This window comes from Diadema antillarum, unplaced genomic scaffold (assembly GCF_040938485.1).
Source record: "Diadema antillarum isolate AM-2024a unplaced genomic scaffold, OU_Dant_1.0 seq00001043_RagTag, whole genome shotgun sequence".
Classification (NCBI taxonomy): Eukaryota; Metazoa; Echinodermata; class Echinoidea; order Diadematoida; family Diadematidae; genus Diadema; species Diadema antillarum.
This window is the reverse complement of record NW_027271874.1, coordinates 124,918-141,128: the sequence shown is the minus strand read 5'-3', so window position 1 is coordinate 141,128 and position 16,211 is coordinate 124,918. Positions and strand designations below refer to the sequence as shown.

Sequence of the window (16,211 nt, the reverse complement as noted above, 5' to 3'; positions counted from 1 at the left end):
TATGTCTGTTGCTACATACGTGTCTGTTTATCTGACACAACGCATTACTTTGTTGTGCGCATGCGTAAAGTGTCCAATTGAGCAGACATTATATCCTTTGTTTTATTCAGAGACAAGACTCTATGTTGTAGCCATTCACAATTGTTTCTCGTTCCCCCTACTCCTGCGACCGCCGCCAGAACAGACCACAGCGAAAGGATTGACACATAAAGACAAAACACAAATGATTATTAACAACTCACACAACAAAATTAAATCAATAAATTAATTTTATAAATTGAGATAAAAGGCAATATCAGAGTGAATAGCAATAGTTTTGGAAGTACTTAAGCAGTACAAAATCGCTATAGTCTGAACTATTCGAGTAAGCTAGAGACACGCTATGTAAAATTCTGAGGTATTGATACGCCTCTCAGCTTGGCAAAGATATTCACACAATCAACGACCACCTTCGGCAATTTATACGATGGGATCATACAACGAGCTCGACACCCATCACGAGTCATTCACCCGCGAGTTCGACACTAGGCAAAAGAGACCAACGAGAACGACATTGCCGACATTAATCCCGTGATGTCACGTTGGACTCGGGGGCCTTTTTTTTTACCTAGTGCCGAGATCATACGACTTATTTGTCTAAGTGTCGAGCTGGTGGACCGTATAGCTCGTGGGCCTATTTTACTTCATGTCGAGCTCATGGGCCTTGTTCATTTAGAGTGTCTAGTTCATAGGCTGTATAACTCGTGGACTACAATACTCGTGGGCCGTGTGGCTCGTGGGATGTATAATTCGTGGGCTGTATGGCTCGTGGGTGTCCAGCTCGTGACGTGCACCAATAACAATAGCGAGCTATTAAGCTGCGACGCGAAAGCTAAGACGACGCAGCCTCCCGGGTTGAACAATGGAAATAACTGCCTCGCGCATCTGCAGAACACAGTGTTTATTCTTACTAGCGTCGTTTAAGCGTTTCGCGTCGCAGATCTATAGCTCGCTAATGACTTGGAAGATTAAAAACAACACGTTGATTCATGATGGTAAACGACCATTCAGCATGATAGACATACACTATCAAACACAAGTAATTCATGGTATCAAAATGATCGTATAGTTATAATTGAGAGGACGCTTGAATTCAAGATTCTGTTTTTCATAATTTCTTTGTTGTCGTTTTTCGTTATCATAGCGTGACAAAAAAAATATCAGAGTAATAAACTACAGACAAGCAAAATACTGTAAAACTGAATTCAAAATCTCTGCCGATGCGAAATCAGTTGCATGTAATTTCAACATGTACTAGAATCACTGAGCTATTTGTTGAAAAAACGGCTAGTATAGACGCCTAAAATGCCGAGAAAATGAAAGCAAGAACAAAGAGACTCTTATTTCTTATTGTGCCGTTATCTCTTTGAGCTAGAGAATTCGTTTTCTAAGCTGTTAGAAAACGGATGTTACCATTTTCAAGATTATAAAGACAAAAACAAACTAAGCTTCACCTATGTTAAACTGATTTTGATGGTTGAAGCAAATTATAACACTATCTGTGAAATGTAAAAAGCAAAGTAAAAAAAGTAAAGAAAACAACTCGAGCGGGACATTAAAAAAGTATGCCACGTCCCTCAAATGCGACGAGAGGCTGGGCTACGAATATGTGGAACCCTGGCACCTCGTTTAAAGATTACTTTGTGTTATTTGCACATGCGCATTAACGTGCTTATGGCTGGGCATGTGAAATACGACTATGCTAGTGGTACCAAAACGGGTAGTTCGTATACAGGAATTACTGAGGAACATCACTTTAACTTTTAGTCAGTAATCCACGAACGAGAGTGATTTCAGTAGTTAAAACATTCACTTGCCGACTTGATTGTCTGCAGAAGGCTAAATTCACAAGCCAACACTGCAATACCCTAATAAATATTACGAATTATTGACCTAGTTCGATCGCTCCGGGGTTTCACCCTTCGGGAAGATCAAATTGGGTCTCTGGAATGGCAGTCGGCAGGACTATACAAAGTCACACATAACATAGTAAGCACAGCGTTTGCATACGACGACGCCATACATTTACCACAGAACAATCCACAACAATATTAATGACCAAAATTTGAAAAGTAGCACGGTTTTAAGGCGTTGTTTCTCGTGTCTCAAGGTAAAATAATTGGCAGCGAACACTGACTCCCCAGCCATTACGCTAGTACTGTTACGGATGCGAGCATTTCGGTTCAAAATAGTACTGGCTCCTAATCAAAATACACAGACTATACAATTGACTTCCATGCTCTGTCGTAAGGCCGGTGAGTTATTGCATGTCACAAAGTTTCTCTTTGTTGCTCGCTTCAAGAGTAGACCACTAGATTCTCTACAACGAGAGCCTGCTTGCCACCAGCCGCGTTGACGACGACGTAAAACATCTGAGTCTGAGGCTCATAGGGAGCCTTAAAATGTAACGATACTAGAAGAGGCTCAACATCAGCCTCATCTGACTCGCATTTCACCATTTTAACCTCGCAGTAGATCGGGTAGTCCTCGCCCTTGTCCACGAGCTTAAAGTTGTAGCAGTCGCTCTGCGGTAAATGCGCGCTCGTCCGCACGTCAAACATGTGCGCGTGCTTCATGTTGATTTCGGAGAGCTCTATGAAGCCGTCTGGTCGCACGACAAGCTGTACACCCTGTACCATACTCGGCTCCGGCGGATTTACCCCGGAGGACCGGATGATGATCCGGGCCGCCTCTTTCTTTGCGACCGCCGTCGGATCGCGGTTTAAAAATTGCAGTTTTCCCTCGACCACAACCATTCTTCCCTTGGACTGCATCTCGGCTTGATAAGGAACTTTTGATACAATCCAACTACCGGTTCCTTCCAAAACAACCTGGTCTGCCCCGAGAAACACTAACGAGACGTCGTCCATTAAAACCGGCTGCCAGAGGTTCCGGTTCCATTGCACACCATCCGAATCCAAAGGTGGCGGTTGCTGACCGTTCACATTCTTGATACTTTCCATAAAATTATTCGGCAAATTGTAAAAAATCCTCTTTGGGTCCATATTCCTCCGAAAATTACCCAGATCCGGCAGTGGCATGATATCATATTTATCCATCCAGACGGTTACGGTAAACCGGCTGGCAAGACTGAGAAGAAACCGAAGTTGTCGCATTGATCTCAGCGCGTAAACGGCTCGGATAGCAAATGTTACCGGTTGTCGGATACCAGCACAAATTTTTGCCATCTCTATGACGTTGAACCACGAATATCGGATCTGAGGCGCGTCAGGACTCCAGTCCGTGGCCCAGCCCAGCGAGAGGGTCGAGGTGACGAAATTGTTCTGAACCGCGGTCACAAACTGGACCGGATCGATAGGGAAGTCAGCCCTATTTGGACCCGGGAGAATATCTGCATGCAGCCAAACCGGGGCATGCAACTGCGTTCTCATATCTTTTAAGATGGGCAGAGCTACATTTACGCTTTCCACATCTGGAAAGTTTAATTGGACACCTTTGTTCGAGTATCTCGCGACGTAGTAAAGGTATCTTTGCAAGGGAAGACCATCTTCGTCCGATTTGGTCGCTGATGGTGTTATCATCGCGGTTCCATTTTTCCTGGTCTTTGGATCTGACCAGAAGACACGTACCTCTGCCTCCACCATCATCAGCATGTAGTCTGGAAAACACGAAAGAGAAACATTCATTTGTACATTCTTTCTTTAAGTTTAGACGCCACGCACTGGCTGATGTATAGTGCACTCCTGTTATAACGAACACGGTTATAACGACATCCTCGTTACAACGAAAAAAATTATACACTATACTGTTCATTAATAACAAAATTTGGATATAACGAGAGAAATCGGCCTGTCCCGAGGACTTCGTTATAACGGGAGTATACTGTATACTCTTCCCTTCATTCCTGTACCACGAACACCTCCTACGACCAGACTATAGCCTGGGTATGATCTACCGTGTCTTTCTTTACTCCAGTGTCCATCTAAAACTTGAGTTCTCAAAATTTGACCTAACTGAGGCTAAGAAGACCGTCGAAAATGCATTCATGTTAATGACATGAGTCATACTCCCTCAACAAAAGGAAGGAGCAGAAGCAGAAGGAAAAGAAGATAGAGAAAGTAGAGATATAGACACCAACAGGTAAAAACAGTTCACTTAAAAATCATAAGACAGTATCTTGTCCATGTAAAACTTATCAGTCTAGCAAACATACCACAAAATTATAGAAAACATAATGAATAGAACTTGCATAGAATGCTATCATGTTCAAGTATGTCGAAGAGAACAGGCCGGGACCAAACTTGATTGAGGAGCCGAGTCTTAACGCAGATCGGGATCATGGCAGATCCATGAGGTTTCACAGAAATACATTCAAACCTGTCTATAGCGACCACCGTCTACAGCGACCACCTGCCGTATGCAACCACTAAACACAGTTTCCCCAAAGAAAAAAAGCTATGTTAACGGCCCTGTCTATATCGGCCAACTGTCTAAAACGTTCACTTTTAACGTCTCCTTTGGGCGGCCGCTATGGACAGGTTTGACTGTATATATTAGAAAACTGAGTGAAAACAAGGGATAGAATATGTCACTCTTTAGATTGGCATTAACACTGGGGGGGGGGGACTTTTTTTGCAAATGATAAAGTTAGTTCCCCTGCAGGATGGATTGTCATTCGAGTAGAACGCATGAAGGATTGTAGCAACTGACACCATTGATGAATTACTGCGAAATATCACCATGGTAACGCGGTATGGTTCCTTAATGCGACGTGTCATGCGAGGAGTGCAGAGCACACGGACCTGTCGGCAGCGTTTAATTGAACCGGTGCTAGTAATGAAACGAACGATAATGACAAAGTGCGCTCTTTCCGAAGGCCGCGCATGTTACTCACGAGTCTGATATAAGTGGGCAAAGTAGGGCCTTAAAGATCGTGTTTACCTTTGGGAACAGTGATTTCAAAAATTTTCAAGATATGACATTTAATGCATATGTGTAGGTGTGTTGTACCACAAAACATCCTATCATATGAAATTTTTGCGATAAAGCCAAAAATACAAGGAGATATCTGTATTTTTCTCAATAAACCGTAACTGTAGATGGTTTAGTCTGGAAACAGTTTTATTATAACTATTGTACACATTTTGTATATTTAACAATACTTAACATCGATTTTACCAATTCAAATTTTACAGTGGTTGTTTATATCCTAAACTCACATGTTAGAACTATTAATTTTTAAAGCACTAATGCTGGGTTTTTCTTTCATTTGCATATTATGGTAAATTATGCCTTTAAAATGTATATGAAACGAAATTACACTTGCCCTTGTATAATGGGCCTACCATAGGTCCTAAACTTACAATAGCTGCAGAGTGAGGCTCATAATTTCATGCAATGTTAGCAGTTAGCAATGACAACAAAATCAACCCCACCCCAAAAGAAAAGGGAGAAAATAATAACTTGAATGGACTAGGCAAAGATCGCATTGGGCAAGGTCCTCATCAGATTATTTCAGCCGACAACACTGTTTACCTTAACCCCATTATGGCCAGACGTATGAATATCATGTGCTTTAGAAATGAAATTTCCGTATAGCTGGTACCGAGGGGATTAAGTATAATATGTAGTGTGTGTGCACCTTGCAGAGCCTGGAATAGCGATGACTTGCTGTTGACGTCACTGGACCACGTGACTTCCATCCCGTCCACGTACATGGAGAGGAAGTAGCTGAGCAGGGGATCTCCCGTGTGGAAGCGGGGCGTCTCCTCCATTGTCTCAACACAGGGTGGTAGTCTAGACTTGTCTACATTTGGGTAAAAGAGCGAAAAGGTGGTGGTGGTGGTGCGGAGCGGGGGGGGGGGGGGGGGGGGGGACAACGTGCCAATAATTCATGACAAATATCACAGTCAAAACTTAGACAGTCTTTATGCAACGTTGGCATAGTGTATATACACGTGGCGCATACGCACACCTACGCAATCGATTTCTTCCCTAACATTCAATCATACTCAAATCTTAAGAGTACCGTAATTAGGATTAGGATTTGGTTAATTTCAAACCTTCTTCCTTTTTTTTTTCCATTTTCGGATTACTGAACCTTCTAGGCAGAAAAAAAAAGAAACTTATTTCATTTTCGGGTAATTGAACCATCGGAATAACGAAACTTATTTCATTTTCGTACTAACGAACTTCGGATTAACGTCACAGATGTTCGGATTGACGAACCCTATTTCATTTTCGGATTGAAGAACATCGAGGTATACAGAATCTATGTATTTCAGAATGAAGAACCTTCGGAACAACAAACATCACCCGTACACCCGTGCGTAGTGGTTATTTGCAATTGAAACCGTCTATAAAATCTATTCTATACCGGAAATTCCCGGATGTGAATTCATATTTTGATAACCTTTTAAACGTTGGTGACTCGATATACGAGGGAAATCCTGTCGTATATTTAAGTCTTGTTGTTGTTGTTGTTCCCGGGGTGGAATTACCATGGCGACACTACTTGAGAGCAGTACAAATTCCATTTGTAGCAAAAAAGAAAGCGATTGAGCAAGGAATCAAAAAGAAATAAACATCAAGGCGAGCACGAAGAAGCCTAACACGAAAACACATGCAGCTGACATGATAGCTACTGTAGCTAGCTAGCTAGAAAGATAGATAGAAAGAGGTAGATGAACAGACAGGCAGAAATATATATATATATATATATATATATATATATATATATATATATATATATAGAGAGAGAGAGAGAGAGAGAGAGAGAGAGAGGGGGGGGGGGGGGAGGGGAGAGGAAGGGATATATACATATATATATATGAAGACCTGAATATAAGAACGACCCAAGTCCAATTTTTGGCCAAATTCAGTTTGACATGGACTCATCTTGTGTATAAATGATAAATCCTAATTGCCCCCGAAAGTGCCTGAAATAAATGAGTTAAATCTTATATGAATGTAAGAATGAAGGACTTGGGTCATTCTTACATTCATATTATAGCGCCCTCTCTCGTCATTCTCTCATCTCTATAGCAGAATATCATGTATATGAATCAAAGAACGACCCAGGTCCATATGAATCAAAGAACGACCCAAGTCCATCACACAAAATGGCCTCTCCACAATCAATGTAAATGTTAATTGTCATAATGATATATGTTCTAATTTGTATATACAATGTTGCCTTCCCATCACAGTTAAATAGAATATTATTGGACAAATAAAAAAGATATGAAGTTTTTTTAAGTTTACTCGAAATGGTCTTCCATGCATGGACTTGGGTCATTCTTATATTCATATACTCATATATATATATATATATATATATATATATATATAGATATAGATAGATATATATAGACATATATATTTATTATATATAGAAGGATAGAGAGAAGGGAGAGTAAGAGAGATATAGATAGACAGATACAGGACAGAATGCTCCTCCAAAATGATTGCAAAACATCGACATGTTCAACTCACCACGAAACTCCTTTTCAAATTCATCTTCTGGAGCACCAAACAGCATTTCTATGAGTGGAAAAAATGAAAGGATGAAAAAAAGGAACAAATGTGGGTTAATCCTAGCTAGTTCTGTGTGAAATCCGTCTTGTCCTTGCAAACGGATTAAACTAAAGAGAGAGAGAGAGAGAAAAAAAAAAACCTGCATGGATTACGAGACCCTTTTCTTCTTGCAATGCCAAGATCGCGCAAAAACCTGACATCATAATTTACGTGTCATGTAGCATAATCTAATTCAGCAGGCATTCATGGTTTAGCGTGACCTCTAACAACGTCTACAGGACGTGACTTACTGACGATATGTCAGATTATGCCCGCCTGTTTGCCCTTGTTTTTGAGTCAGAGCAACCTCGCTCGGCGAGCTTTGGTCAGATATGAGTTTTAGATATGAAGTGCAAGTGCTATAATAATAATAATAATAATAATGATAATAATAATAATAATAATAATAATAATAATAATGATAATAATAATAATAATAATAATAATAATAATAATAATGATAATAATAATAATGATAATAATAACAATAATAATAATAATAATAATAATAATAATAATAATAATAGAGTAATAATGCCTACTTCCATTTATTTTTCTTCAGGTTTTTTTTTTATTCCAAAAGATATCCAAAAATACAGTGAAATTGATAATAGGTGGGACCCTCCTTTTATTAGGACCACTTTGTTTTATTTTGTTTTGGATATCTCAGTCACTTCACAACCGATTTCCATCAACATGATCAAATAAGCTTTGAATTCCTCTTTGATTATATGTTCTTTATTATTTAATTTAAGTGGTTTCAAATTGTCTCGCAAAAGGTTAAAACCTGAACGTGAATTCCCATCTCAACCAAAACTATACTCACCTAAGTCCACTTACACAATCTATGGAGTGGAATTACGAAGCATTACGAGCCTGTGTGGAAAGAGGTACTAAATCTTTCTGTCCCAACTTAAGCTGCTTCTCAAAATAACAGCTGTACTATATCAATACCAATATCAACCTGTGATATTCGCAAATTGCCCAACACCTCATCCGCAGTGTAGCCTTACACTTATGCTCTTTGTATTATACTTGATAGTTCAGAGGTAACACGCCTTCACCCATTCGTGCAAACAATAATTATAATCGCTCTCCATCCCTTCGATGACTGGTGTGTAAACAACTAACCAGTCTTGTTCTGGGCGCAATTCATAGAGTGCAGGACGATTTTTTTTTTTTAAATTTCAATAAGAATGGAAAAAACTTAACATCCTTTAGATATCAGAGGTTTTCAAAAGCCCCCCTCCCCCCCCCCCCCCCCCCCATCCAATTCCAGTTCTATGAAATCTCATTCCAGTGATCACAATGACTTTATTTGAATAGGTCTTCAAATCAAGTTCAGGACTTGTTTGATGAAAATAATATTGTATCAAATGTCTTTCTATGATATTTTTTTTTCTGTACCCTCTACAGTAAGCCTTATACTGCCCCAAAAAGTCAACAACAGCAATCACTTTTTTCCTTTCACGATTTCAACAGCAGTAGAATTATTAGAAATACATAATCATATGCACCTTGCCATATAGGTTCACCAGCTCTCTATTATGGCAGAAGCCTCTGTTTCCCCTTGCAATGCAATTTTACATCCATTCTTGCCATAAACTCAATCCTGTCACATTTACATCAATGACGACTGTAATTGAAAGGTTCGTATTATGAGGTGTTATTCTATAGGAGACCTGTCATGCTGCAGTGGGTTTGTGCATTAGCCGGGGCGAGGTGCATAAACACTGAAAGGCACTGAGATGCTACTTTCAAGCTGATTTTTGCTCTTGCTAACATCACGGAAGACAAGATTTATGATTTTTACTGGCAGAGTTTACTGGGTGCGACATAGAAAAGAATGAATAACAAATAATAATCAAAATTCTGTGATGCACGTTTTTACCAAACATTTCCAGAACTCGGGATTTGCAAACTTACTCACATCAACAGAAGTCAAAGTGGAATCAAATGTCAGACAACATAAGAGCTTACTTCCAAAAGGCGCTAAATCAATTGAAAACGATGGATTAAACGTCTTTTGGAAGCAAGCTCTTCATATCAACCGGTGTAAAGAGCTTTACAACGGAAAGCGTCTTATAACAGTATCTAATTTAGATAAAAAATATAAACGAAATCACCATTGGTTTTCATCTCTTACGTTCTTGGTTATTTAGGTTCTTAGAGGATACATAATATAGAGAACGTCAGAGGGCCGTTACAAACTGTCCACTTGGTATAAAATATTATCACATCATTGAACAAAGACTACAACTCTCGTTGTGACGTTAAAGGGGCCAAAATTATGCAAATGCATGTTGACTTATATTGATTCATGATTCCTGATCATCATTTACGTGGCTAAAAGAGTATTTGAATACGTGCCATATATTTTGTCATATAGTTTTTCTACTATATCTCTTCAGATTATTCGAATAATTTTGTTCATGAATAGATCTTCCACACCAAGACTCTGCCAGTAACATCATATGTAAAAATCATTCCTTACAAGTACCAGTATGACTGACTGAAAACATTGGAATACGCCTTCTCCTATACAGACCGAGCACCCTACATTGCATGTTTCCCTGCAGGCAATGCATTTTGTTAATCATTATTATAGTAACATGGAAACATGCAAGTTATGTTCGGTCAAAGTTAGAGTGGTGTTTCTTTGGATATCATGACTCAACGCAAGTCAACATGCATTTGCATCGCATAGTCCCTTTAAAGGGATGGTACAGTATTGGTGGAGATGAGAATTGGGCTTTTAACTTTTTTGCGAGATACCAAGAAAACACTTTTATTAATGGAAACACCATTTTAAGAGGAATTCAAAGTTTATTTGATGAAAATCGGGTTTGGAATGACTGAAACTGAAAATCAACCACTATACACACAGAGAAATTACGGTTCTAATTTGCACCCTACAGGGTGCATATCGTTGTAACACCAGCGGCTCCATTTAGGGTTCTATTTTTGGGGGTGCTTATTTAGCACCCTATATTTAACACCATATATGGTGCATATTTGCACCCCTCCATTGGGTTCCCTTTCTGCACCCAATAGGGTTCATATCGTTGTAACACCAGCGGCTCCATTTAGGGTTCTATTTTTGGGGGTGCTTATTTAGCACCCTATATTCAACACCATATCTGGTGCATATTTGCACCCCTACATTGGGTTCCCTTTCTGCACCCCATATGGTGAACAAAAATTCAGGTGCAAATTTGCTCCCTTTCTGGTTCATATCGTTGTAACACCAGCGGCTCCATTTAGGGTTCTATTTTGGGGGGTTCTTATTTAGCACCCTATATTCAACACCCTATAAGGTGCAAATATGGACCTCTATACAGGGTTTCCTTTCTGCACCTCATACCTGCACCCATTATGGTTCATATTGTTATTGTTGTAATTTTGCACCCTATGGGGTGATAAAGTCACCGCAATATAGGATGCAATACAATTTGCACACGTCTCTATATAGGGTTACCTTTCTGCACCCCATATGGTGAAAATTATAACCTTTTTTTTTAAACCAAAATAATTATATACTGGATGCCTTCACTGACTTCACAAACAATTACCTAATGTCTACTGGATGCCTTCACTGACTTCACAAACAATTACCTAAGGCAACACTCCAGACATGACGCAAAATAGCATGCATAGATTTACACACAGTTTCTCAGTCAATTAAATCCACAATCTTTCGAAAAATGAAGTCAGAGACTTCAATTCAACAACAAATAGAACATAAACATGATGAATACAGTGCATACTTACATATAAATTATTAACATTTTAATATATGTCTAATGGAAGAGGGACAAGTTAACAGCGATTTTCTTTTTCATGGTTTACTTTAAAGTGAACATCAAATATACATTGTATTTCTACAAATTCTAATACGAGATGCATTTTTTTTGTCATAAAAAGGGCAATGTAAATCAAAAATGTATGAAATTTGGTCAGTACATTGCAAAAGAAAAAAATATTTGTTCTTTCCATCAAATGATTACTTTTTCTTCTTTTAAAGGAAGTTACCACATTGACAAAAAGCACTAATTCTTTTTATTTAAAAAATCCCTGAAGCTTGTGCAGAGTAATAGTAAACTATGTGACAAATATCTTTCACATTGTCCTTCTACTTCTAGAATGGATCATAGATATGTACCTTGAATTTACCGGTACATCTTAAGCACCTTTATGTGTAATCAAAAGCACCTTTATGACGCTCTTAGACATTAACAGCGATATGTCAACTCTGATTTCTCGTACACAAGTTATTGCCAAAACAATGAAGGGTATGGCAAAGTTCTGTCATATATATTTGAAACTCACTACTTGTACTGACATATTCCATCCAATTCCAAACTTGAGAGCTATAGCGAATGTGCGCCATTATACAATTAGTATACTTCACATTTTGTTTTTCATATACAATTACACCAATGATAAGAAAGGTGAAAAAAAAGAATCAAAAAATGAAGAATGCACATCTAAATTTGGTTACTTTTTTATGCACACAGCTAAAGATATGTCCCAGTTATAAATCTTGGGCAGAATAGCACATCTGAAAACACTTTTCATTGCATCAAATTGACATTAACAATTCCACAGAAAATGTAACCTCAGAAAGGGAAAATAAAGTTAACCAATCAGTGGTATGACAAACTGGACATAAAGAGGAAGGAATATGTCTTGTGAGACAAGTTTAAAAACAATTTTTTTGATACATTGTTGTTGTTTTTTCAAGCGATGGAAACAAGAAGCACATTGTACTCAGTAGACCATAAATATAATTACACAATGTATGCAGTTTAGCCCCAACATTCAAAATATTGTAAAGAGCAGTCGATTTTTCACATTCATAAAGCAGGTATTGGTATTGGCACCATCACAAGCATAATGATCAGAAGCAAAATATATTATTATTACTATCATCATCATTATTATTACTATTATCATTATTATTATTATTATCATTATCATTATTACTACATGTATTACCATCAATATTTTACAGAGATTTATGATCATGCATGATAAATACCTCAAGTGTTGATGTTACAGTCTCACAACTCTTCCAATCATTTTAACACTTAATTTTCACCAAACCTTACACAAATATATCAGCACTTTATACAACCTACTTAAAGAAAGCTTAAAATTATAATCAGAGTTAGAGGGCAAGTCCACCTTCATATAGACCTACATGTGGATTGAGTGAATGCGCAGCAATAAGCCAGTCCGGAGATAGCTCATGTGCACATAGGTACAACTGACCTTTCATTTTTCTCAGTTGGTTAGGCACTTCACTCAATTCAAAGTGACATAATGCAGCAGCTTGCCCACCATAGCCATTTATGGAACTCATATTCAAACAAAGAATGAACCTAACCAGTGTAGATGAAGTGACCAGTATGGTTCGTCAATCAACACTTAGGGAATCATCTATTTTATTAAGTGCTGTTTTGAATATGTTAACAAACTTTTTTTGTGTGTTAACATTGCCAAATACCAGGCTTGCTGTCAAGTGGATGTACTGGCAGGCACCATTTATAAGGATTCCATGAATAATCCTAGCGTTACAGATGCTTATCTCAGTGAAATTAAAAAACCAACCTGTCTCTCGGTACAAATAACCTTTTTCCGCACATGCTCAAACTGGTACCCCGAACTGGCTTATACTATTAGAACACATCAGTAAAAAAAGTGAAAAGCGGACATTCAGTTCAAAAGTTAATAATCTTTAAATCATTTGTGCAGTCGCAGCAGAGTGAGAAGAGTTTATGATGTCACATGCGTAGAACAATTCAAGGAAAACCTAAAGATAATTTCACTTTTTTTTTCTTTTAAGTAAAACATGCACATTTCCTCAACAAGTCACTGACGTATGTAAGGGCAATGATAATACATGTAGTTTCTGCCTTCTTAAAGAGTGAAGTCCAGTGTTCTTTTATATGCAAAAAAAGTAGATATGATATGTTGAGTTTTCTCAGGTTTTGGAACAAACTCTATTTTTCAATCCTTATATACATAAAGGGTTTGTGAGAAAATCATGCTTCTGTCAAGTGTCACAAAGCTACTCCACTTATGACATTGCATTGCCAGAGATTGCCCAAAATTGACATACATTGTGTGGCTGTCTACTACAAAAAACAGCAGGTGACTTATTTTTTTTTTGTTCCCTACTTAAACAATCAATTCAAAGTGTGCATGTGTTATTGAAGCACTGAGGCTATCGATGGTGAAGAAATATCTGATATATGAACAATACAAACTAACCCCATCTAGTATGAAATATAATGGAAAGCATAATTTGAGTATTTCATATCCATTAGCAGATTCATATTTTCATCCATAATCCACCCCCCCCCAAAAAAAGAAAAAAGATAAAAGATAAAAGTGAATAGAAGTCAAGTTCTCTTTAGGTTGTGTTTAAATTTGTAATTTGCCAGTTCGTTCTCTTGTATTTTTCTATTATATATTTCTTTAGAGTATTCTTGTAAATATTCAAGCCCAGTGCATTCTAAGAAAGGGAATAACCTGACAACAGTTTAGAAGACAGAATAAATAGTTCTCGTTATCTATGAAATTAGACATTTTCACATATATTTTGCAAAAAAAAAATGCTAATCTTCATTTCATGGAGTGGCTTCATGCTCACCCTCGGCTAAAAACAGGGAGGTGATTACTTTCTGGATTAAAATGGAAAGATGTTTCTAGAGCCGTGGTGTTTAGCAATTCTAATGGGGGGGGGGGGGGGGGGGGGATTCAATGTGACCCGTCTCAAATTTTATATGGTTTAAACATACATGACATAGCCTATGACATAGGAGTCTCATTATTATGCCTCTGCCCTGAATGGTGCCGGAGGCATATGTTTTCAGGTTGCCTGTCTGTCTCCCGGTCTGTGCGGATGTATCTACGGAAAAATTGATGGGCTTTCATCAAACCTGGTTCAGGGATACTACATGATGCTGATGATCTTATTGGCTTTTGGACTATATCTGCTAAAAGTCAAAGAAAATTTGAAAATAACGTTTTTGCTACTTCTCTAGTCAGGGAAATCGGTGTACTCGTGTGTACTGGTTGGTTGGCGCATTCAGTTGGGTACAGCAAGGTTTCATCCTCTGCTTTCACAGGAAAGCCGACTCCCAACTTCTTGTTCTCGTAGTCAAGGTATATCTGATCCTCTGCTTCAGCAACCGGCAGCTTGGTCTTCATAGCTAATCTCATCTTACGCTGCATAAGTCGAAACTCCTCGAGCTCTAGTTTTTGATGCGTTTCTATAGCACCTGCTTCAGCTGCCAAATAGTATGCCCTTCTGGCCATCACTCTCAGAAGGACTGGCATGGCTTCCACACTGACTCAACGAGGAACCAGGATTGACATCCTGAACATCTTCCATCTCCAGCTCTGGCATCCTATATGGCTCACCAGTCTCTCGAGGTTGACCTGCATCACTCATCCTGAAGACCATTATTGAACTTGATGCATAGTGAACTCGATGATGAATAATCACAGGTCCCTTTGGCCCAGTATGAGACCAAGCTAACACCATGCATCAGCATGGATCAGCAAGGCTCAACCTGTAATTGAATAAAACAAAGTTCAACATACAATCAATATTGGAATATCTACCTGCTAAAGTATGGGATCAAGTAGTTGTACTTATGAAGTGATTTACCGTTTACATACCTTGTTTGTGTGACTTATTTTATGTCATGTCTAGCACATGCAACTTCTCCAGTAGATATTATCTAAATTCACATATCGTGTATCATTGCTTATGCTCTGTGACTATGGCATTGCTAATTTATAACACACATTCTATTTTCATTGATAGACAACAAGGAGTCAAGGCCAACCTAAATTTTCTGACTTCAATCTTCATACATGTCTTAAATTCTCCTAAATGAACCAGGAACGCTATTTTTCTTCATTAGGCACATCATACATGCCTACATCGTTCTTCGTGTCAACTTCACAGAAACCAATATCCAACTGAGCCTCAACTCGGCTCAAACGTAATAATTCCTATTAACGAATATGATGCGACTATATCCGGTCACCTATTTACGTACGTACCTTGGTAACTGCGTCCAGCAGCCCCATACGCATAGCGTAATTACGCTATGGCTATGCGTATGGGGCTGTTGGTCGTAGTTAGTACCTTGGTTGAGGCTTTCCGTATTACTGTGCACTTTCATTGACTTATTCGCTATGCTTTACTGTATGTACCTGATATGTATGATCGCACTTCTGACATGTTAGTACACATGTACCTCGATACAACTCTTTCGCATCAGTTTTCACCACTCAGCATTCGATTAGCATAATTCACACATATCATCATCGATTACTGTGAAATATTTTCAACGGAATTATAGTACAACTATCTACTCACAACGTTTGGCTCATCAAAAAGATTAATTCATCATCCCAACCTCACGGTCGTCTGTCCATTTCAAACGAGGAACGTCAGTAGTATGCACGTACGTACGTATACCGCGCGACCAACGGCGTGACGTGCGCATGCGATTTTAGCTTTGCCATTGACCAAGTGCTGAACGGTCCACGCGTGCACGCATAATACGTGTACTCTATGATAACGTCATTGAAATGATATTCTTGATCCCGGT

General features: G+C 38.6%; 1 protein-coding gene across 1 annotated transcript in view; it reads right to left on the bottom strand.

Moving 5' to 3' along the window:
• Window positions 1-254: 254 nt before the first annotated feature.
• The window catches only part of LOC139743056 (uncharacterized), a 28,673-nt gene continuing 12,716 nt past the window's right edge, over window positions 255-16,211 (bottom strand). The window contains exons 2-4 of the mRNA XM_071653564.1: window positions 7,495-7,542; window positions 5,642-5,806; window positions 255-3,658 (exon numbers count right to left, since the gene is read on the bottom strand). Coding sequence (XP_071509665.1) covers window positions 2,337-3,658; window positions 5,642-5,806; window positions 7,495-7,542 — 1,535 coding nt within the window. The 3' untranslated portion in view covers window positions 255-2,336. The remainder of the gene's footprint in view (window positions 3,659-5,641; window positions 5,807-7,494; window positions 7,543-16,211) is intronic.